This window comes from Theobroma umbraticum, unplaced genomic scaffold, assembly GCF_002168275.2.
Source record: "Theobroma umbraticum cultivar Fairchild unplaced genomic scaffold, ASM216827v3 scaffold_86.0, whole genome shotgun sequence".
NCBI lineage: Eukaryota > Viridiplantae > Streptophyta > Magnoliopsida > Malvales > Malvaceae > Theobroma > Theobroma umbraticum.
In genome coordinates, this window is record NW_018397263.1 from 810842 (window position 1) to 834260 (window position 23419).

Genomic DNA, 23419 nt, shown 5'->3' on the forward strand with positions numbered 1-23419 from the left:
GATTGTGTGAATCATCTTAAGTTCATCCTTTGAGCCACAGGCTAAAGAAACCTGGGTGAGTTCTTTACCCAAGATGGGATGACTATTACTCTGCTTTCTCTGGAGGGCATTGGGCATCCTCCATCGTTTGAATGAACTTTGCCATGGAGTCATATTAATGGATGGAAGGCATGCCATTCTGATACATGAAAGAGTACTGAGGCTTGCATACTTATTTTGGGTTGCATAAAAGATCTCAGACAGGAAGTTTCCATTGCATACTTGCTGTACCTTGTTTACGTTACTTATTTAGATGTTTGAATTTGAATAAGACTGTGATTTTATTCCCCAAAAAATAAAAATGCTTATACAAATGTTATTCAAGCACGCTTGAGTAAATTCTTTCATTTACCCAAGAAACCAATGCAATCTCAACTCTTGCTTTGCTTATTAAATAAAATAGCTCCAGTCTCAATAGTGTCTTTCTTCTGCATGTGAAACTCTTTTCCCCATTCTTTGCACGTCTCTTTTTCGATGTGGAAGTCTCTCTGCTGGTGGAGATAGTCCCCCTGGTTTAACATTTTGGAAGATCACTTGGAGGAGGAAGAAGCGACTGATTAGGACCTTTTCCATTGTCCACCAAGAATGCCATCTTAAGCCCCCATGTTGTATGCACTTCCAAATGGCAGTGCAAGAACCAAACTCCTGAAAATTTACAAAAGAAACAGGAACAAATAGAAGAAATTCAGATCAGAGAGAAGTTCATGGATGAAGAGGAAGGGAAAAAAACAAAACCAAAATTGTTAATGTACCTGGGTTATCAGCACGGAATCTGATAGCTACCCATCCACCAGTTGGTACCCCAATTGTGTTCCTCTCAACAGGATCAACAAGATTAAAATTCTGAGGATCTGTTTTTGGATTATAGTTCCCAAGTCCTCTACCAACGGCGAAGAAATTGAATCCATGCAAGTGGACTGGGTGGTTCTCTGGGGCTACGATGGCCGTATCTTGCAAAACAAGTTGAACTGTAGAGTTATAAGCCAGTCTGAAAACCTTTGTCCCATTTGTTGTCTGCAAATTTGTTGGTGGAGTTCCAGAGTAATTAAACACGTTTGGTGGGTTTGCAGGGAAATCAGTGGTGAAAACCCCACTGATGTTGAAGAAATGTGCTTGTAGCAAGGCTGTGGTAGGCATGACGAATGTCACATTGTTAATTGAAGCTACCACCCTGCTGCCATTACCGGCCTTGCAAGTAGGACAAGGGTTAATACCCAGTCCAACAGTGAAGAAAAGCTTGTGATCAATACTTTGTGGGACTAAGGCAGGGTATTGTTTGGAATTTAGGGCACGAAGGGAGTTTATAAAGTTGTTGGCAACTGGAGTTGCATTTTTTGGTGTTAGGCTAGTGAGAGTCGTGGGGGTGTTGTCAAGTGTGCCTGAGTAGTGCAACGTTGCTGTTGCAGTCAGGTTATCCACTGCAATTGGAGCGTCCATAAAAGGTGAGGCAGTAACCAGGTACTTGCCAGAATTTTTATCAGCGGAGACAAGGACGTTGGTGGTTTGCCCTGGGGCAATTATAACTGTATTAGTTTTGAACGGTTTAACATACGTGGCGTCAACTTCCACAACAGTCAGCTTGTGCCCAGCAATTTTGAAGAAGAGCTCTTCATTGAGTGCAGCATTGATAAGGCGTAGCAGATAGGTCTTGCCGTTTTCAACAGGCAATGTGAAACCTCCTGCGTGTGATTGTAACAGATTCTACATCAAATATCTTTACTATCATACGATTTGGAGAGGAGAAAGGGGAGGGAAGTACCCTGTGAAGGACAACTGGAGACGGGTCCTGGATGGCCATTTATGGTGTGAGCGTCTGAGACATTTGGAGCCAATCCAGACTTGAGTGCTTCATTGATCACAGCTTCAGTGTCTGATTTCCACCACTCAGCTGGCAATAAACCATTGAGTTAGATTAACTCCAACTTGTGCAAGTTTGAATAACTAAGCAGACCATAGAAATTGGGTGCTAATCACTGGTAGAAAGGCACACATCAATGAACTAAAATTTGAGCTCACCTAATATAACAACTACTTCCTTGTGGGGTTTTGGGAATGGATAAGGCACACCGCGCTTAGGCAAGATAACAATGGCGCCATGGACTGTGGACCTTAGCCAGAGAATATGGGCATGCCAAAGCAGTGTGCCTCTTTGGCCAGTGATGGTAAAGTTATATACATAGCTTTGCCCTGTCGGGATTGGACACTGTGTAATGTATGCTGGCCCATCCGCCCAACCTGTTCGGAGCTGCCTGACACCATGCCTGCAAATTAAGTGAGCAATCAAATGAAAAAAAGGGTTCTGTGCTCGATCTTTGCAGGGATAAAAACAGGGATTTGGGTTCTCACCAGTGTATGGAAACATTGTATTTGACATGGTTGACGACTTTGACAAGTACCGTATCGCCTTCCCTGGCGTATAAAGTTGGCCCTGGGAACTTACCATTGACGGTGACAATGGGCTTGCTTGAACATAATCTAGTTTTGTTCTTCAGTACCACCTGCGCATGTTACAGCACCTCAAGCTCACTTACTAGGTAGATGAAATTTACCGTCAATGTACTCATGCATTTGTTTGTTTGTTTGAAGTGGGGGTTGATTCTAAATATCCTAGTTAGAAATGATTATTGCTTGTTCTAAAATTTACAACAGAACCATAAAAAAAGGAAGAAAATAGAAAGTTGGTACCGAAACTGAACCACTTATTTTAAGTTGGATATATGATTTTTCCTAGGCAAGCAAACATCAGATAATATGCATGTACGTATATACGTATGAAGAGATGGTTTATGTGGAAAATCAACCATGTCAAGAGAGGAAAAGGTTCTCATATTTTTACTGCTGCAGAGTGTAGACCATTGCTTTTCAGTCAAGGTGGCTCCAAACCAAACACATGTGGTCAAAACAAATAAATAATGCACTTACATCAAACTTGTAGTTTCGGACTGCACAGTCGACAAGAACCGGAAAGAGGCATGCAACAAGAACTAAACCTCGAACCCAAGAGTCCATTTTCTCCCCTTTTCGATTTGTCTTTCTCCTTCCCTCTCTCTCTCGCTCTCGCTCTCTCCCTCTCTCTTTTATTATTGTTTGATCACTTTGTTCCCTCCAGCCCTGTTGCAGTCATGTATGGCTCACTACGCCACCCTTTTAAAGGGTGATAATCATGGAGCAATTGCTGCCATGTCGTTTTTCTTTGGTTAGGTGGATTGGATGAATGTATCCTTTAGAAACAAGAATTATTGAGGAATACCTAGGGGTTCTCCCATGATTTCTTGCATTGCACATAAAGTTGTTTTTTAGGGACCAAATCATAATTGGAAGCTAAGTTATTAAACCTCTTAATACCGTTTCCAGTTAATTACAAACTTAATCAGAAATTTGGTTTGGTTGGAATTTATGGTCTACCTTTTGGACCACCTTTTAGCTATTCATCTCCAAGACACAATATTGTCTGATAAATCTTTTGTCCCACTTGGTATTCTCTACTTGAATCATTTAACACAGAAAAGATTAAAATGGGGAGAACTAGACCGATCTGGTCAAGTCAGAAAGGAACAATTTTGAAGAGTGATTCAACTTTAATTTATTACAATGTACAAAGAAAAGCTTTCTGTAGCATAAGGATTGGAGACTATGGTGCAAGCTGCACATGTAACAGTTAAACATCAGTTCTTACTACTGGTAATTTCCTTAAAATGGGAAAAGGTAGTCGAAAGACACATCATTTTCAAGCTGTCGTGGGACAAAGAACAGCGAGGAAAACCATCAGTGAGCAGAAAGGTGTGGTCCGTCACCATGTTCCTTAGAGGTTTTAGACAAAGATTAAGCTCCACGAAAATGAATTTGACGTTGCAACTCTTGGGAAAACACAAGAGTATTTTGGTCCAATGCTGCTGTTTTCTTTCCCGGTTGACCCCAACTTTTTCCACTGGCATCAATGTTAGGTTTGGGGGTTGGATCCCAAACAACATCAAACACAACGCCAGGTGATTGTGGCATCTCAGCCTTTTCTTTAATTCTTCTTTTAACAGAAGCCTGAAAGCAGGTTTTCAATCCTAGACAGATTATTTGGTCTCACCCAAGAATTAAGACGTGCAATCCAATAATAAATGAGTTTTGAATGACTTTAAATTGATATTATCAGAATTCAAGCATTTAACTCACTGATTGACAAAGTTTAAAGAGCAAGATTAAAAAGAAAACAAATCAAATTTGAGCTTAGTTACACTAATTTGTCAAGCAAGAGACTTCCGATTCAAATTTTTGACTAACAATGATTTAAGATTGCTTAAGTACATGTTGTGTAGATGGCAAATAGGTAGAAGCAACGTAGGAAGAAGAATACAGGGTAGCTAGCATGGCAATCCGATGCTATCTTTTCAACCAAAGTAATAAATGGTTGAGAAATACCTTTCATGTTCTCCATCAGATGCCAACCCAACGTAGAGTATATGTGCTTGTTTGAAAGCTAAGACTAAACCAAACGAGAGCAAGAAACAAACTCCACCCCCCACTCCCCCTCCCACTCCCACTCCCACCCATTGTATCCGAATCTGCCTTCCTCTCTCCTTCTAAATGTTTTCCAAAGCCAATTGGGTAATAGTTGTTAAATTGGTTGATTACTCATTTGAAGCCAAGTAGCCATTAGACTCAAAAGGTTAGCTGCCAGATTATGATGAACTCGTTTGGAAATGAGTCCAAATCACGTCTAGTCTAAGTTTGAAGCCACGTGAAAAATCTTTAATCTTGGTCCAAAATTGAAAAAAAAAAAAAACCCAGTAAAACCAGTTTCCCATATTGGCTCTAAGTCTTTCCTGGCCAAAAGGGTAGATTTTGTTTCACTCTCAGAGCTTGATTAAGCTTTGATCAGGATAGGTTTTTTTAATAGCTTTGACTAATTGTTTATGGACTCCATGAACATGCAAGACAGAGCTATCAGGCTTTATTTGCTTAGGATGTAAGAAACTAGAATATTAACTGTCTTGCGTGGTTGACCATGTTGGCAGCGACATTGTAAGTGAAGGTGGAGAGGAGCTGTCAGTAAGTACCCATGGAGTTCACCTTGTCATTTTCAGGCGCCATTAACCGATTGATTTGAGATTTAATCTTTTTTTAAATCAAATTTCATTCCTAATTTGTATTATGGAAGAGAACTTATAAGGAAACATGCTTGGTGAGATATGATAATTACAAAGAGGACTTTCAAGACTTGTATATTAAATTTAAATAAGAATTTGTATTATATACACAGTTAAATGTATAATATCACTAGATTATGAATAGAATCGATCCTATGACACTGTATTATTATATATAAATTCTTTAAACAAATAGTGAAAGTCATCTAACAAAACAAAATAAAATAGAAAAAGTCTGTACTACTAATTAGATTGGCTTAGGGAGGGATACCCAAGTTTTGCAGCAAGCAAAGGTGAGAATAATCATAATCAAAGCCATGTCTAGATGGGCTTTTTATGGGCATAAGTATCTTTTGGACCATTTCTAATGGAGCTGAACCAAAAGCCAACCCACCCACTATTTTCTATAGGCAAAACAAAACTATAGGTAGGAAGATGATTTACACATTTTACTCTAATTTAGAAAAAAAGATAAAGAGAGGAAAAGGAGGAAAAAGCTAGGTTAAATAACATTAACCATAGAAGTTTATTTCTCCATTTTGTTTTTTTTTTTCTGATGGAAATGGAAAGAGAAAGTATTAATTGAAAATCAAAGGCATATAGATATCCAATGTGGAAATTTACTGTGAAGAACCAATTACAAAAGAAATATGTTAACTAGACATGATAGGCCAAGTCCAATGATTGATTAATGGCTTGCAGTATCATAAAGCAACTGGCACTGCCCAATCTGTGGGTAGTGAGTACACATTTGAACACAATGAAAGCTAAGCTTCAGATACCCTTTGCAGTGGGCAGTCGCTAGCCCTGATTCTCATTCGTATGGAGGTGTGCTACTGGCAGGAAAAGCTCGGGAAGGAGAATTGAATGTGGCTAATATAAATCCAGGCTTCTCTGTTCTTGAATTTATTGGTACTTATGATTTGTTTCGAATAAAAATCCTCTATATTATTTAAATTTTATTTTATAATTTTACATTATGTATTCAATTTTATTCTGTCAATTAAAATTTTAATTTTTAAACTCTAAATTTTTTTCTCAACTTAAAATTTTAAATTTTTGAGTATAAATTCTAAATCTTATTAATGAAAACAAATAAATTAACGATGAAAATAATACTATGAAATATATACAAAATTGCGAAAAAAATACTGAACACGCATCAAATGGAAGTAGTATCACAATTCTATGACGACCGCCATCAAGAAAATGACACTGCTGATCGAATTGTGTGCCCAAACATGGCTCCAGAAGTAAATGTATGAGCTTACAACTTAGCTCGAAACACTTCCATTATGAGGGCTCTACCTAGGATTGGCTTTGTAAAGGACCAAGGAGCTGCTTTGGGAAAAACAGAAAGTAGCATAGCATTTAAAAACAGGTTAATAAACAAAAATAAAATGAATGAGAAAATGATTTTTTTCTGAGGATCATTTATAATGAAGTGAAATCTTATCTGGGCTGCTTATAAAGTGATAACTTGGCTCCAGGGGTATAAAATTGCTGGGGGAATGATTCACTTGAGCTCAAAGCCACCAAGTTGAAGTCAAACTTCTTAAAACAAAGGTTTGAAATAGGGAGAAATTCTTCAAGAAATCAGGTGAGAAATCCAACCTTCATTGCTGCATTAATCTTTTTATCTGGAAATTCTATTTTCTCAACTGAGTTTGAAAGAGCACTTTGCCTTGATAGAGATTCAAAATTATATAGTTCATTCCACTGGAAATTCCATTGATTTACTAGTTTCTATGATCCAGATCCCTGTTCTGTCTGAGGCAGTTCTGACCACTTTGGCATGTCTCTGTTACTTGAATGAATTGTTTACTCCTATAGCTGCTACTAAGCTTAACTTTCATCAGTAGAGTAAAATTTTTTACAATTGAAATGGTTATCCACTTTTGTTTTGTTAATGGTTTCGGATAGTTGGCAGCAAAGCAGGAAAGGAGTCGAAGTCACGAAAAAAATACACCAAAAAATAGTGAAATCTTGGGGTTTAAGAATTCTAAATGGCAGAAGCAGATATCTATACCAAGGATGGAACAACTGACTTACGCAACAAACCGGCCATCAGGAATAAGACAGGGACATGGAAAGCATGTCCGTACATCCTAGGTGTAATAAGTCGAATTGTATGTCATTTGCTGATCTTGGTTGTATATATGATCAGTTGTCTTGTTCAATGACCTTGAGAAATAATCAATGCATACAAACAGAAAATGAATGCTGCGAAAGATTGGCATACTACGGGATTAACACAAACTTGGTTAACTATCTCAAATTCCAACTCAACCAGCGAAATGTTGCAGCTGTTAGTAATGTCACGAATTGGTCAGGAACATGCTATGTCATGACGCTAATTGGAGCATTTCTAGCTGATGCCTATTTGGGAAGATACTGGACAATTGCTAGTTTCTCCATCATCTATGTTCTTGTAAGTTCATCTGATGATTATGTATTGGTGTTTTCCTGGATCTTGAGACCGAGTTAATGTTGTGTAACTCGTTGCAGGGAATGACGATGTTGACAATGTCAGCATCTATTCATGGTCTAAAACCAGCTTGCGAAAACAACCTTTGCCATCCGACGGGATTGCAAACTGGAGTGTTCTTTCTAGGACTGTACTTGATAGCCCTGGGAACCGGAGGGATTAAACCTTGTGTTTCATCCTTTGGTGCAGATCAGTTCGATGACTCTGCTAAGACAGAAAAGAAAAAGAAGAGCTCTTTCTTCAAATGGTTCTATTTTTCAATCAATATTGGTGCCCTTGTTGCTGCTTCCATCCTTGTCTGGATACAAACCAATGAAGGATGGGCTTGGGGCTTTGGCATTCCAGCTGTTGCCATGGCGATTGCAGTTGCAAGTTTCTTTTCAAGTACTAGGCTGTACAGAAACCAGAAGCCAGGAGGGAGTCCCCTGACCCGCATCTTCCAGGTTCTAGTTGCTTCCTTCAGGAAAGTTCGGGTAGAAGTACCTGCTGACAAGTCTCTTTTATGTGAGACTGCGGATAAGGAATCTGCTGTCAAAGGAAGCCGAAAGCTTGATCACACAAAGCAGTTGAGGTATAGAAAATAATCATTAGGATTACAAATGAACATTTTCTTTTGTCTAATTGTGGATAGTGGCATCTACTAATTGCTTTTATCTATCTTCCCTAGTTTCTTTGACAAGGCAGCTGTGGAGACTTCATCTGATCGAATCAAAGGATCCATAAATCCATGGAGAATGTGCACTGTAACTCAAGTTGAAGAGCTTAAATCCATCATAAGATTACTTCCTGTATGGGCCACAGGTATAATCTTTTCTGCTGTATACAGTCAAATGGGCACATTATTTGATTTGGGGGTGGAAAACGTTTAAATGGACTCTTGTTTTATTAAGTCAATGCTGTTGTTCTATTAAGTCAATGCTGTTGTTCTTAGTTCGATGCATCCAATGTTATTGTAAGATGAATGATCAACTGATGTACCTTATCGTTGGCATTATCACAAACCATCTGATTTTTGCCAGCCCTTAGGCCAAGGGCTCTTTTTGGTTTTGTAAGCCATTGCAGCTTATCTTTTGTCTCCCATATGAGACTTTTAATAATATCATCACTTTTCAAAAAAAAAAATGGGCACATTATTCGTCCTGCAAGGCAACACTATGGACCTTCACATGGGAGGATCATTCGAGATCCCTTCAGCTTCACTTTCCCTCTTCGACACAATCAGTGTCATCTTCTGGGTTCCAGTGTATGACCGTTTCATTGTTCCACTCGCGAGAAAGTTCACCGGCCATGAAAATGGATTCACTCAACTTCAACGCATAGCAATTGGCCTTGTCATCTCCATCTTTGCCATGTTGGCTGCAGGCACTTTGGAGCTTGTCAGGCTCCGCCAAGTGAAGAAGCACAATTACTACGAGCTTAGGCACATGCCGATGTCAATATTTTGGCAGGTTCCCCAGTACTTCATCATAGGCTGTGCTGAAGTTTTCACCTTCATTGGGCAATTGGAGTTCTTCAATGAGCAAGCCCCAGATGCCATGAGGAGCCTGTGCTCTGCTCTCTCACTTACAACAGCTGCCTTGGGAAACTATCTGAGCACATTTCTTGTCAATATCGTGACAGATTTCAGCACCAGGCACGGTAATCCTAGCTGGATACCAGACAACTTGAACTATGGTCATCTTCACTACTTTTTCCAATTTGGGAGCCTACCTTATGCTTGCCAGGTCGTACACTTACAAGAAGCCAGTTCTATCCATCAACTAAATTTGCATGTTCTCATTAATTTTAAATTATGTCAGCCAAAAAAAAAAAATCCCTCCTGATGAGTCTCTGATTTATAAAACTACTATTGTACTTCTAGTACCAGTGCCATGACAATTCTGGTATTAAATTTTGTAAGTTTTAACGTAAACAAATTTATTCATTTATAATTTTTTTTCTTTATTAATTCATTTCACGTGATAAATTTATAATCTTTACACGAAAAAAAAAAACATTATTCAATGATTTAAAATTGAACATCCGTACAATCAACTTGTGAATTTAATTTTATCATAATTTGATCTTATTACGCAGAATAGATGTAAGCATTACCCGATTATAAGGATAGGTACAACAGCATATAGCACAAACCCTTGTCAAAATCAGGCAAAACTATGGTTATCAAGAAAAGCAACTTAAACAAGGGAAATGGGGTCAAGCAATGGATCAGTGCTACATCAGCCGACCTGCTTTAAAATTTGAAAAAGATACGCATGATAATGTGAACAACCTCCAAATCCAAGCTGGGGGCCTTGGCCTCTCTAACTTTTTGCAATAAGAAATTCATGTTTACACTCTTACTTTCAAAAGATTATATAAAAAGACAAATAAATAAAAACAATGTATAACAAGTTTGAGTATTTGACTTAATAAATAATGAATGATTCACTTTTTAAAATGAATAGAATTCGGATTTTTTATGACTCTATTTTGAATCAAAATGAATCATTTACTTGGACGCTAGCAAAACAGATAAAGTAATCCCACGAAAAAATGGAGCATGAAGCCAATTCTACTCCCACAATGTCTGCCAAAGTCAATTTCGTGCTTATGGTTTCCATACTTTCAATGAGTCTTTCAAAGTTGACATCAATAGCTGTCTATGCTATAAGCATATTCTTAAACAAACAGTAAAGAAATGCACAGGTATGGATGAATATAAATATGAACTGGACCTTTCCAGATCTGGGTATCCAATCAAAGGATTTCAAACCAACTGTTTTGATTGAACAAGGAAACGTTTTCCAGGTTGCAGCCAAGTGCCAAGCTATGCCAGGTGATGTTCTCATGTCCAGCACAATGATTTCAGACACCTCCAAAAGATAGAAGAAGATCCCGTAGAAGATCAAAACACTGTCAAAACAAACAGATTCTTTTACCAAAACCCTTATCCTAGAGAATCTTGAACTTACTTTGATTTGGAAAATGTCATACCCAAATCAAAAAGCTAAAGATTATGGGAAAAAGGAAATATTTGGGTCATCATACCTTAGATGAAAGAATTGTTGGCATTACTATCTTAATGTGAACAGATTTCGAACCATTGGGTCCAAGTTAAACAGAAAAAACCAATGCAAATTCGACCAAAAAAAGGGGTAGTTTTCCATTTTTGGTAGTAAATAAATACAAAGGTCAACCAAATGGCAAGATTCTTCAAGCTTAGGAGGAAGCATTTTGCAGCTAATCAGTATTTCTGATTTTTGACATTAGCCCCTGATGAATTTGGTATATTATCTATTTAGTCCTTTAGTCCTTTTTTATTTACATTTACACACTATTTGGAGTAGTTTTATTTCAAAGCAATATATTATTATTTTATGCATTTATAATGTATAATATTGATTTTTTTTATAATTGAAAGAGAGGGGATTCGAGTTTTAGATAAAGAGATCATGTACTAACTAATAAGTTAAATGCTGAAATGCATAATATTGATCACTGTTAATTAATCAAATGCTATCATCTCATTTATAAATAAATTTAAAAATCAAGATAACTCATCGAAATTTAATGCTAGATTATAATATTTAAATTCAATATTCAAGTAATAGATAAAGTAGATTTTGTGGATATAATAAAAAATTAAAAATCTCTTTGAATACAATAAAAATATAGAAAGTCAATTGCATAAACTCAAATAGTTTTGGGATTTTAATTATTTTAGTAAAAAAAACTACGACAAAAACATTAATGCCAAGTGCAAATACCAAATAGTTAGGGACTAGGATCGCACAGAATCCCAACTTTTCGCTTTTTGCATCTTCTGCAAAGATTATTAAGGCAAATCATGGGGAAAAAGAAAAGCCAACTTGGTGACAGATTGGCTCTGACTTGAATTCCTAGACCTTGTTGCTGTGTGCACGAGTGGGAACCGGGCTTCCCTTCCGTGCCCTGGTTTCTCTCGTATAAACTACTGTTTACACTTCCCTCTTCTGTTGTCTCTCCTACACTTCTCTCTCAGAAGGGTATGCACATCTCAACTCTCTCATCACTCTTCATCACATTCCCAACACTTGTTTTGTTTCTGTTGTCTCGAAAACCTCCACTGTTTTCCTGGTTTGTGTTTTCCGTCTTGTTCTGCTCTTTGCATGCATGTCAAAAAACATGGCCTTCTGGGTTTTTCTTCTTGAATTATTTCCTGCTGAACGTTTCAATGAAGTTTTCGTGGATCTGAGATTAACAACACGCAGATTCGTTATGGCTTGGGTTATTTTTATAATATCTCCGTTTCGTCAACGATGGTTTCGTTTTTCTTTCTTTTCCTTTTTCAGTGTCTTCTTTTAAGCTTATATCAGTACTCAGCAGATTTTCTTTGCCTTGGCTAGAAACCATGAGGAAATATTGTCAGTTTTTAGGTTGCAGGTTTCCATCATCTTGTTCTTCATTAATGGAGTTTTAACCTTGGCAACTGTTGGCTTAGGCTTAAGGGTTCTGTTGTTTGTTTATGTGAATTTCAAATCATGTAATACTAATTTTTGGATTCTCTTGCCAGTAGATTATGGCCTATTTTGTCCTGCAGTGATTTTTTATTTTGTTCTATTTGGATTTCCTTTGTTGGGTGTTGCTATCGACTATTTTTCTTATACAATATTATATTAAACAACCATAGCAATTTGTGCCCTTTCCCTCTTAGCCTTTCGCTGACTGTGATTCAAATTGATGCGCTTTCTTCTAGTGCATAGTATTTTATTTCTGTTTTGCTGATTTCAAGACGTTTTTGAAGACTTGAAGAGATTGCCATTCTTTTAATTCTATTTGTTTTTTCTTATTTGGAGTTGAAGAGTGTGCCTTGCCTACTCGGCAATTGGCATTGGTTACTAGAAGTTAATGAGTACAGGACTTTGGTATGACCAGATTTTATGAGATTAGTTGGGAATTAGTTTAGTTGGCAAAGGCCACATGCATAAGTGCTCTAATATTTTATTTTAAAGGTTAGTGATGTGAGCATTAAGTAAGATTATGCCCTGTTATTGCCAGTGATTGAATGCTGGAAAGAGAATACTTTGCCAATTTTAAAATTCCAGTGTTCCTTCATGTATCAGGGTACTTGCTTAAGTTCTTAAGATGATGAAATATTAATTCTGTTTCGGTTTTTGTTGCTAGTGATTCTTTCATTAGTTTCATGATATAACTGCTGACTTTGCTGATATTCCTTTTAAAAGCAGATTGATTCCAAGACTCCAAGGGTAGAGAGGTTGCTCCATAGATAAGATGGGAGAAGATGATATCTATACAAATGATGGGACAGTGGATATCCATAAGAATCCTGCCAACAAGAGTAAAACAGGGAATTGGAAAGCCTGCCGATTCATTCTTGGTATGATTTCAAGCTTTTTTCGTTTTCATCCTTGTTTTTTAAATATATACATTATATATATGTTTATTTTTTTGGCCTCATATTTGGCTCCTGATTTGCTTTGCATTTTTTGAACTCTAAAATTTTATCAGGAAATGAATGTTGTGAACGTTTGGCATACTATGGGATGGGGACCAATCTGGTGAATTATCTTGAACAGCGTCTCAATCAGGGAAATGTCACTGCATCAAACAATGTCACAAATTGGTCAGGCACCTGCTACATTACACCGTTGATTGGGGCTTTTCTAGCTGATGCATATTTGGGAAGATATTGGACAATTGCCGGTTTCTCAATCATCTATGTCCTTGTAAGTTTGGCTTAAACACAGAATTTTCCTTCCCTTTTTTCAATCTATGTGGTACTTAAAGGCTCAGAATGCTTATGCTGATGGCATCTTATAGAGGCTAGATTGCGGGAGTTCTATAGTTTATTTGAATATAAATTTACTCAATGTCTTGACTGATTATCTTTTTTCTTGAAGGGTATGACACTCTTAACATTTTCTGCTTCTGTCAATGGACTAAAGCCATCATGCAATGGGGATGTCTGCCACCCAACAGCATCACAATCTTCAGTCTTCTTTGTAGCCTTATACATGATTGCTCTTGGTACTGGTGGAATTAAGCCATGTGTCTCGTCCTTTGGTGCTGATCAGTTTGATGAAACTGACGAAATTGAGAGGAAGAAGAAGAGCTCTTTCTTTAACTGGTTTTACTTCTCAATCAATATTGGAGCACTTGTCGCTTCCTCAGTTCTAGTATGGATACAAATGAATGTGGGCTGGGGCTGGGGTTTTGGAATCCCAGCAACTGCAATGGCCATTGCGGTTGTATTCTTCTTTTCTGGTAGTCGAATGTATCGCCTCCAAAAACCTGGGGGAAGTCCACTTACGAGGATATTTCAGGTTATAGTTTCATCCTTTAGAAAACTTAAGGTGAAAGTCCCTGCTCATGAATCCCTTCTTTATGAGACTGCTGACCAGGAATGCAGTATTCAAGGAAGCCGAAAACTAGAGCACACGGATAAGTTAAAGTATGTTGTTAAAGCTCGACCCTTGTGGAATTTCATTGCTGAACATATTTTCTTTTATCAGCATTATCACCATCCCTGCTTATACTTTGTCTACATACACCACCCTCGCTTTTTATTCGGTCTAATTTGATCTTTTAGTTGCAAATTTGATTGTTAATCTAGTCACTGATGATTTAAGATTACAGGTTCTTTGACAAAGCTGCTGTAGAGACCCAAACTGACTATGTTAAGGGCTCGGTAAATCCATGGAGACTGTGCACAGTAACTCAAGTTGAGGAGCTCAAATCCATTATCAGGTTGCTTCCAATCTGGGCATCTGGAATTGTGTTCTCTACTGTATACAGTCAAATGAGCACTATGTTTGTTTTACAAGGCAACACAATGGATCAACACATGGGCCCGCACTTCAAGATCCCTTCCGCATCCCTCTCCCTCTTCGATACTCTTAGTGTTATCTTTTGGGCTCCTGTCTATGACAGAATCATTGTCCCATATGTAAGGAAATTCACTGGCAAGGAGCGAGGCTTCACTCAGCTCCAACGAATGGGGATTGGCCTTGTCATTTCTATCTTCTCAATGGTCGCTGCAGGTATCTTGGAGGTGGTCCGGCTCAAGATTGTCAGGAAGAACAACTACTATGATCTTGAGTACATCCCCGTGTCAATTTTCTGGCAAGTCCCACAATATTTCCTAATCGGATGTGCAGAGGTTTTCACATTCATTGGACAGCTGGAGTTTTTCTATGATCAGGCACCTGATGCTATGAGAAGCATGTGCTCAGCCCTCTCGCTAACTACTGTTGCATTAGGCAATTATCTGAGCACTTTGCTCGTTACCATTGTGAGTAAAGTGACCACAAAGGATGGGAAGCTTGGATGGATCCCGGATAACCTGAACCGGGGTCATCTTGACTATTTCTACTGGCTCTTGGCTATCCTCAGCCTGGTTAACTTCTTGGTCTATCTATGGATTGCAAGGTGGTATACATACAAAAAGGCAACGGGACGCCCTTATTGACACTGTAAATCCTAGGAACGCCAAGAGCAAGATGGCCCCATTGAAATTACCTCCTGCTTTGGAGATTTCAGTTTAGTATTACTATTTGTGGAATTTGCTGATTTGTTAAGATTTACTCTTAGTTTGCTTGATTGTTTTAAAGAAGAATGAGTACTTGTAAATATTGTTACATCACATTTAATTCTCAATCTAGGGCAGGGATGACTGCTATATTTAATTGGTTCAAATTAAATTGCAGATATTTTCTGTTTGATGATTGATTTGATTTGATTTGATTTGCAATAATTCTTTTGGTGCTCTCTTGCTCCCATTTCCAAGGCGTGCCTGGGAAGAGCTTCTCACCTGAAAATGACGCCATAACTTTGCTTTTCCAATTTTAATATTTCTAGCTTCAAAGCATCAATTCTCTCTCCAATTCTAAGCATCCAATTTCATTTATAATTTTTAAAACCCAATTTTTTGAATCTGCAATCTTTTAAAAAAAAATTTAAATGAATGTGCACGTGACATAAATCTTAATCATGTGAATGTTTGTGACAAAATAAATATGACCAAACAAAATAAATATGACCAAATATAAAAGAGATAAATCCGATTGATTTTTTTTTAATTAAAGTTTATATTAGATAAACATCTATGTGATGTTAAAGTGACATATTTTGTTGATGAAATATGTTAATAAATTTAAAAATTAAAAATGAAAAGAAAGTATTATAAAACAATCATGGATAATTGGTGCAATTTTACTCTTGTACTAATTTATCTTAACATGTCCAGGCTGACTAAATTTGAACTTAACTAGCTCCCATGCCTTTACACTTGTGCCCATTGCCAACAAGTGGCGGTGGCTAGAGTTAGAGAGCAGGAAATAAAATGGTAATTGCACACTGCTCGACAAATGGACTTTCTCTATAATTTATAGCCAAATAGTGGATAATGTAAACAAAATGAGAGGTTCAAAATACCTTCCTGCTTATATACAACATACTAGCTTAAAGCATCTTGTCTCTCCTTCTCGGCTTGAGAAAAGACAGGAAAAAGATGATTGCCCTGAAGGCCATCCAAGCCTCCTCTACGCCCAGTAAGCATGCCCTATTCCACACAAGAAGATTTGCTTACAGTAGGAAGAGTTCCATCCTGTGTCTCAGCAAGTCCAGTGATTCTGAGTCTGATTCTGATCCCCAGTCCTCAGACGGAGACACTCGTAAGCAAGAGCTGCTTGCCCAGATAGCAATGCTACAGGCTCAAAAAGTTCGTCTCACTGACTACCTAGATGAAAGATCTGCTTATCTCAACCAGTTTGCTGAAGAAGTCAATGCTGACTTTGATAAAGTTGGAGAAGATGCTCTCAAAGGGCTTGAAGAAGCCGGTGAGCGGGTAGGGTCTATGTTAAGTAGAGGAAATAAGAAAGTTCTTGGTTGACATGCAATTTTGCCTGATAACTCACTTCTTGTTTCATTTGTTATAAGCAGATAATGGAGAACATTGAGAGCCAGATGCAAGCCTTTGAAGAATCCCAAGAAATGAATAGGCAGGAGATTGAGAAGAATGAAGGCCAGTTAGCGCAGTTCGAAGGCCAAATTGAGAAAGATAGGAATGAAGGGTTGTTCTTTAAGAACCTAACGGAGAAAAAGCCAGTAGACAAGGCAAAAGCTAAGCAAGAAGCAGAGAAGATTAAAGAGATTACAAAAGAAAAGGCGGGGTCAAAAGTGCGGAGGAACATTTACCTTGCTCTAATTGCACTTCTAGTCATTGCAATTGCAGACTCTTTCATCTCTTCATCTGATTGGAGAAAAGTTGCAGTTCTTGGAGCTATTTTAGTTGCTTTATTTTCTCAGTTCACCTATGAACAGACATTGTTATCCGAAGCAGAAAAATCAGAAAAGAAGGATGAAAACAAGAAGTAAAGGCTTTTCTTATATCTAATCTAACAAACTTCTGCTGTAAAGCTGTAATCCATAATTATTTAGGCACATATGACTTGATCCAATAACCCCAAGTAATAACTTAATACTTGGGTTTGATACATCAAGCAACTTTATTTTTGCATCGTCAACATCCGATCTTAGTGATATAGCTGCAATCACCAAAACCGAAGTGAGTTACCAAATCTGATGCTTTATGAAGCTTCTCTCACTCATCCTATTGGAAAACAACAAATCTAATAGCCAACTAGGATTGGAGGACTAACCTTTGGTCAAATAGGTAACTGTGGTTTCATGTCAAGATATCTAAACTCTAAAAGAGCGTAAATCCAGCCCGCAAGAATCCGCACGATCTTAAAAAGCAATTGGTTAACAGTTGGAAAGGGGAACAAATCACAAACAAGAAAGGAAGAACAAAAGCCATTTGAAGGAACATGACCTTTAGGTGCTCATGCATCCATACCTCCGATCACTTTGAAAGAATTTTCCTGGCAAAAACCATCCTCACATGCACGTCTGGTGAATCCCTGGAATGATGAAGATAGCAGTTCTTGATCCCAGAACTTAGGATCTCTCTCTTAAAGTTATGTAGTTCAAAGACTGGTCTTCAAAATTCTTGAGGTGGCGAAGAGTTGCCTAATATTTTGAACCGCCAACTAGAGAAGTATGACTCTTTCAATAGGGAACTTAACTGCATGCAAATCCTAAAGCACTGCCCTGACAAGAATGTTCCATGTAATGACAGTAGGAACAATTCCACGCTCTAAAGCATCATCCAAGAAGCCAAGTGCATCTTGTATCTTACCACAAGAACAAAGCCCCTTGAGAGTAATGTTATAAGAAATAATATCTGGCTGTAGTCCATCACTTGAAATTCGGGTCCAGATCTCTGATGCCTTCTCATATTCTCCAGCTTTGTAAAGCCCTTCCATGATTGTATTATGGGTTACAAGATTCGGAGCACAGTTCCTTTTCCGCATCTTTGAGTAGAGCTGTAATGCATCCTTGACTTTGCCAACAGAGCAAAGGCCATGAATGATAATATTGTGCATAATTACATCAGGCTTGAAGGCCTTGTCAAGCACATGGTGCCATAAGCTGAGTGCCATGTCAACATTCTTTCCTAAGAAAAGACCTTTCATCAACGAGCTGTAGGTGATCATGTCAGGTTTCCACCCTTTCCCTAACATTTCCTGCAAAAAACAGTACGCCTCTCCAAATCTTTCTGCTTTACACAAACCAGAAATGAGAATATTATATGAGGCAACAGTAGGAGAGTAACCCATTGAGTCCATTCCCTTGAAAAATTGAACCGCATCGTCTAGTCTGGATGCTTGGATAAAACCATGAATTATGGGATTGCAAGTGTAAGGATTCAGTTTACAGCCACACTTAACCATCTGACTGATTAAACCAACTACTTCGTCTAGTCTCCCTTGTTTGCAGAACCCATCAATTATTGAGGAATATCCAAAGCTATCCAATTTACCTCCCCCAAGTTCAGCCTCTTTCAATATTTCTAAAGCTTTTTTTAAGTAGCCATTCTTACACAATCCATGAATCAAAACTCCATAAGTTGAAGCTTCAGCATTGCAACCTCTCTCAGGCAAGATCCGCCATGTAGAAATCGCTTCATCCACCTTTCCATTCTCTAACAACCCTCTAATCAATATATCAAAACTAACAACATTTATACAACCCTCCTTTTCCATCAGCTTCCACAACTCAAAACACTCTTGAAATTTCCCAGCTTTACAATACCCATTAAGCATTGCATTATAAGTAACCACATCAACCAATACCCCACTTTGAACCATCTCTTTATAAACTCTCTCAGCACCATCAACCTTCCCTGCCTGACACAATCCATGTATCATACTACTATAAGTAAACAGATCCTTCTCTCTTTCATTCTTCTTCATCCTGTCCCATAGCCTCAAACACTCATCAAACTTGCCACATTTGCACAAACCATTAATCATAACATTATAAGTAACGGAATCCGGATAAGCAGAAGAATCTTCCAACAACCTCTCCCAAACCTCATTTGCCTTCACAAAATCTCCTTTTTTGAAAAAACCATCAATTAATATATTATAGCACATAACATCAGGGGTAACTTTTCTGGTAACCATTTCATCGAACACTTCCATTGCAACCACCAACTTCCCGCCTTTGACAAGCCCATTAATCAAAGTCCCATAGCTTTGCACGTTAGGATGAAAACCCATTTTCCAAATCCAATCCAATAACCGCTTCGCCTTCTCAAAATGCTCCTTTCTACACGCAATCTTAATTAAAATATTGTAAGTTTGCAAATTTGGCTTTACGCCCACTGTTTCAAAGTACTTAAAAAACGACTCAGCTTGTTCCCAACGATTCGACTCAGCAAAAGCGTTAAGTAAAGTGTTGTAAGATCGAATCCCAGGTTCACAACCAAAAATTCGCTTCATTCGTTGGAAGGAATCTAGTGCTTTCTCGGGCATTGAGTTTTTGGCATAGGCTTTTATCACCGTTAAAGCCACGTCTTCTGGGCAGTTACATTTCTGGGTTTGAATGACTTGGACGATCCTAGAAACGTGGGAAACGAGCCTGGAGTCGACTAGTCGACGTAGCATGTGGTGGAAAACGTCGGGTGAGTGGGTGTAACCCGGGTGGCGAGTTGCTGAGTCGAAGAGAGCAAGTGCAGAGTGGATGTTTTTCTCTGATTTGAGGAGCTTGAGAACTCGCTTTGGTGAGAGGTTTTTGGGGAACTCGGCCATGGAAAAGATGGTGGTTTTCGGCATTCCTTAGGCTCACCGTTGAGCTATTTCCCGCTGAGAAATGCTTTCCCGCCGCCGCCGACGACCAGAAAATAAGAGAAATTGAAAATTTTGAAGGGTAGGGCCGATGTGGGCTCAAGTATGGGCTAGCCACCTTGAAATGTAGGCTAAGTTTGGGCCAGTTTGGACCTAAAATGGGCTCAAGAATTGTCTAGTAGCAGTCCAATGTAGTCAAGTGGCCATTCTTGGGCCAGATTGGATCTGAAGTGGGTTCATGAATGGGATCAATTGTCATTGGGCCAGGTGAACATTAGTAGGCTCATTATGGGCAAGTTTAGGCTTACAACCTTCCCATAATAAAGTAAAACTCCATCTACATCTTTTGTAGTTTCGATTTTTGTCAGGTAACAATTCTCAATTAACTGTCTGTGGAGAAGTTCTGTCCCCACAAAAGTTACACCAACTCAAAACTCTTTGGGTTTAGTCATAGCTGTGTATCCAACAAACTGAATTAGTCCAAATAGGACAGAAAAGTTCAAACCCTAGTCCTAATCCCCATGTTTCTCAATCCTGGAGGTCAGCCAGTAAGTGTACAAACGTTGACAAATAGGCTTCCAATTATCTTAAACAAATTATTGCAACCCACTTCGTGTTTTGGCTTCGTTTGCTAGTTTCTCAGACAAGCCAACCATTGGGTTTTGAGCTTCTTCTTTTTTTTTTTTCTTTCTTTCCTTTTCTTTATCTCCTCCATGAAGGAACATGCTGGGATGTTTTCCTAGTCACCTTTTGACTTTAGAGGCAAAAAAACCTGGGTTGATGATGGAGCTTTTCTACATGTTTAGAGAAAAGGAGAAAGCATGATCTCAACACTCTTTGACTGAAAAAAAATGGTTGATTCGGGTGAGATTCCTTTGGCATCCCGGTAAGAAGGGGGAAAGATTTAACCTTTGTTAATTGGGGAATAGATAATCATTGCTTAGCTTCGTTTCTGTTTTTCTTTTTTTTTGGCCAATGGAGTAATGGGGCTGGAAAGTTTCTTGGGACAATTCATGCACTAATTTGTTGTTCTTCATGACAGTTTATTTTGGAGTTTTGACCATGTTGGCTCTCTGCCTAACATTTACACTTTCTGTCATTGCATGTATTGGGGAGGGAAAGTGAACCATTGAAGCTCTGAACTTTGTTCAGGCCACCTTGCAGATTGAAAGAAACTGGCCATGGAAGCTCCATGGCTGCTAAGTATGCAACTAGCAGAAGCGCCAAACTCCAAAGAAACATTCAGAAAAGCAAAGGTTTACCACTGTGCTGAAACCATTTCAGAGAATCCATTAGGTTAGGTCAATCAAAGAAGTTGAACCACAACAAATTTGCAGTAGGATGATGATCCCGAAGCTAATATAAGGACCCAGATCGAGCAAGTTCTTATTCAGAGATTGCACTATTACAAGGCATGCATGTAAGTCTAGTGTAAAATTAGTTGATATGGACGAAGGGCATAAGTTGGCCGTATCTGTTGTCTTGTATGGATTGATTCGTGACAACTAGCAACTTCAAGGGGGGCATGAGCCCACACCCTCACCCACTTCCACAACAGTACACAACATGCCAAATGAATAGAGTAACATACTCTTACAAAATGTTTGCAGCCTTCACCACCTATCATCAGCCAACTCTAGGTGAGACAAAGATACAACAGACACCAAACTGACTACAAGGGAAACACATCTCTAATTCATCTGCACATATATTCTGTATGTCCAAGACTTTTGATGGTAAAAGAGATCAGAAGAACAGAGAGCAGAGGAATGGGGGAAGAATCAAAAACAACTAGCAAAATGTGATTAGAAACAAGAAACACAGAAAATTTCGTTATTTGAATAGTGGGAAGAAGCATGCCACTCACAAGAAAGGCAACAATTTTAGGGTGCTTTTTTTATCCAACCAACCAGCAAGAATACATAGGCAATGTGTGGTTACACAACAAATGCAGCAAAATTAACAACATTAAACCAAAAGAAACACCTTGTGAATCTCAAATTCAGTACAACCTCAGTACGCTCCTCGCAATAGAATGTGCATGGCTTGCCCTGCTTTTGCCTGACCCACCTCTCCGGCTGCTCCTCAGCGGCGTCAAGTAGAACCTTAACAGTCCATTGTCAATGTTATTTGGCGAATATCTTGCACTCCTATTCCTCTCCAAGCCGAACTCATCTCTCTTCTTCTTACTATGCCCATTTGTGTCCACATGGTTCTTCCTTGCACCACCGAACGACCCACCAAAACTGCTCGAATTCCTCCAGCTTACGCTGCTATTGCTCCTCAAAACCTTTGGATTGAAACCCCCCCTGACATCACCATTCCGTTCCCCTCTCAACTCAGGCCAAGATTCTGAGTACGACCTCTCCACACCATTAGCTCTACTATACCTATCTTCATCCTCATCTTTGTTAACACTCCTCCTGTGAATAAACCCCCAAATGTTCCATGCTTTACTCCACCTCCGTGACTTCTTAGACGACCCTTTCCGTTCCCCATTCCCAATCACAGACGCACTGTCTCTGAAGCCAATCTCAAAAGTCTCAGAATAATCATCCCTCAAAGAATTCGAGTTTGAATCCCTGGAATCCCTGTCCGGCACAAGTTTAGGTCCATGGACGTAATCAACAGTTGCAGGAGAAACCTTTGCATTGGAAACCGACTTCATTTCATCGATCTCAGCTACTACGGCTGCGGCAGTCTTCCTAATAGAATTGGACCTATCAAGACTCTTTCGTCTCCTAGAAGAAGAATCAGAATAATAATCCCTTGTCTGAGCTGACCCTCCAGGAACAGATTCATCCTCATTAATAGAATTCATAGCCGGCGGATCCTCCACAGGGATTTGTGTATCAGACCTCATGACATGATGAACTGGAGCATCTTCCACAACAGAAACCATTGTGGGCATTCTTGGAAAAGTTCTCCCAGTCAAATACCCATCCCAAGAAGCTCTTGGTTCATCAAAGGAATATCTTGGATCATCAAACGATATCCTTGCTGCATCAAACGACATCCTCCCAGCATCAAGTGAAAACCTTGGATCCGTATCACAAGACCTTCTCCCGAACCCATAATCCGCAATTTCTGACTGGGTTTCTCTGTATTGCCTCCCAATCGGCTTCTCCACTGGCAATCTCGCTGAACCACCTCCATTACTCCTCTTTTTCAGCTTCTGCTTTTGCCTCCATTTTTGCAATTTCTTACTGAAAACTGAAGCAGCTGACCAGAAACTCCCAGCAATCTCCTTAAAATCTCTTCCGGAAGCCTTCTTTGTTTGCGAATCAAGATCTATATGATCCTTCATGGGCTTCAGCTCCTCTTCTTGACCCAGTTCCTTTTCGTATTCTTCCACAATTTCTTCTACTTTCTCTTCGATTAAACTCGCAGTAGCAACAGCCACATTGGGTTGTTGTTCCTCTATGATCTCTATGTCGTCTTCGTGATCCGTTTCACTCTCAGTTTGGTCCTCTTCTTTGCTTTCAAAGACAGGGCCTTGTACGACACTTGAAGAAGAACCCAAATTTCGAGCTTCAACTTCAACAATTTCAGAAGACCGTCCGTTTCCAGCTGCTTCTTTC

At 38.8% G+C, this 23419-nt stretch overlaps 6 protein-coding genes across 11 annotated transcripts in view; 3 read left to right on the plus strand and 3 right to left on the minus strand.

Annotated features, from left to right (window-relative positions):
• Positions 1-276: 276 nt before the first annotated feature.
• LOC110420196 (laccase-4-like) lies at positions 277-3153 on the minus strand. The gene is made up of 6 exons (XM_021433417.2): positions 2962-3153; positions 2386-2537; positions 2056-2300; positions 1799-1927; positions 792-1718; positions 277-684 (listed from the first exon to the last, which is right to left on the minus strand). The coding sequence occupies exons 1-6, from the start codon at positions 3046-3048 to the stop codon at positions 554-556; spliced, it is 1671 nt and encodes a 556-aa protein (XP_021289092.1). The 5' UTR covers positions 3049-3153; the 3' UTR covers positions 277-553.
• A 581-nt stretch (positions 3154-3734) lies between these two features.
• On the plus strand, positions 3735-9429 carry LOC110420412 (protein NRT1/ PTR FAMILY 8.1-like). The gene is given in 7 exon segments (XM_089784272.1): positions 3735-3744; positions 7191-7289; positions 7391-7608; positions 7686-8236; positions 8333-8503; positions 8795-9358; positions 9360-9429. Coding segments are annotated over 7 exon segments (1683 nt in total).
• Positions 9430-11442: 2013 nt separating this feature from the next.
• LOC110420411 (protein NRT1/ PTR FAMILY 8.1-like) lies at positions 11443-15373 on the plus strand. 4 transcript variants are annotated; one of them, XM_021433715.2, is made up of 5 exons: positions 11443-11672; positions 12870-13024; positions 13156-13373; positions 13548-14098; positions 14284-15373. In XM_021433715.2, exons 2-5 carry the CDS (start codon positions 12919-12921, stop codon positions 15113-15115), a joined length of 1707 nt encoding a protein of 568 aa, XP_021289390.1. In that variant the 5' UTR covers positions 11443-11672; positions 12870-12918; the 3' UTR covers positions 15116-15373. The 4 variants fall into 4 exon arrangements, with proteins under 4 accessions (XP_021289390.1, XP_021289389.1, XP_021289392.1 ...); XM_021433714.2 differs by having other exon boundaries at positions 11444-11672; positions 12873-13024; XM_021433717.2 differs by having other exon boundaries at positions 11666-11763.
• A 553-nt stretch (positions 15374-15926) lies between these two features.
• Positions 15927-17041, plus strand: LOC110420894 (8-amino-7-oxononanoate synthase). The gene is made up of 2 exons (XM_021434286.2): positions 15927-16492; positions 16588-17041. The coding sequence occupies exons 1-2, from the start codon at positions 16157-16159 to the stop codon at positions 17020-17022; spliced, it is 771 nt and encodes a 256-aa protein (XP_021289961.1). The 5' UTR covers positions 15927-16156; the 3' UTR covers positions 17023-17041.
• On the minus strand, positions 16595-19860 carry LOC110420893 (Pentatricopeptide repeat (PPR) superfamily protein). Of its 3 annotated transcripts, XM_021434284.2 has the most exons (4): positions 17504-19860; positions 17307-17393; positions 16843-16958; positions 16595-16734 (listed from the first exon to the last, which is right to left on the minus strand). In XM_021434284.2, the coding sequence occupies exon 1, from the start codon at positions 19824-19826 to the stop codon at positions 17745-17747; it is 2082 nt and encodes a 693-aa protein (XP_021289959.1). In that variant the 5' UTR covers positions 19827-19860; the 3' UTR covers positions 16595-16734; positions 16843-16958; positions 17307-17393; positions 17504-17744. The 3 variants fall into 3 exon arrangements, with proteins under 3 accessions (XP_021289959.1, XP_021289958.1, XP_021289960.1); XM_021434283.2 differs by having other exon boundaries at positions 17307-19860; XM_021434285.2 differs by lacking the exons at positions 16595-16734; positions 16843-16958 and adding an exon at positions 17064-17192 and having other exon boundaries at positions 17307-19860.
• A 1852-nt stretch (positions 19861-21712) lies between these two features.
• The window catches only part of OPS (LOW protein: UPF0503-like protein, putative (DUF740)), a 2278-nt gene continuing 571 nt past the window's right edge, over positions 21713-23419 (minus strand). Inside the window, exon 2 of the mRNA XM_021434028.1 lies at positions 21713-23414. Coding sequence (XP_021289703.1) covers positions 21841-23414 — 1574 coding nt within the window. The 3' untranslated portion in view covers positions 21713-21840. The remainder of the gene's footprint in view (positions 23415-23419) is intronic.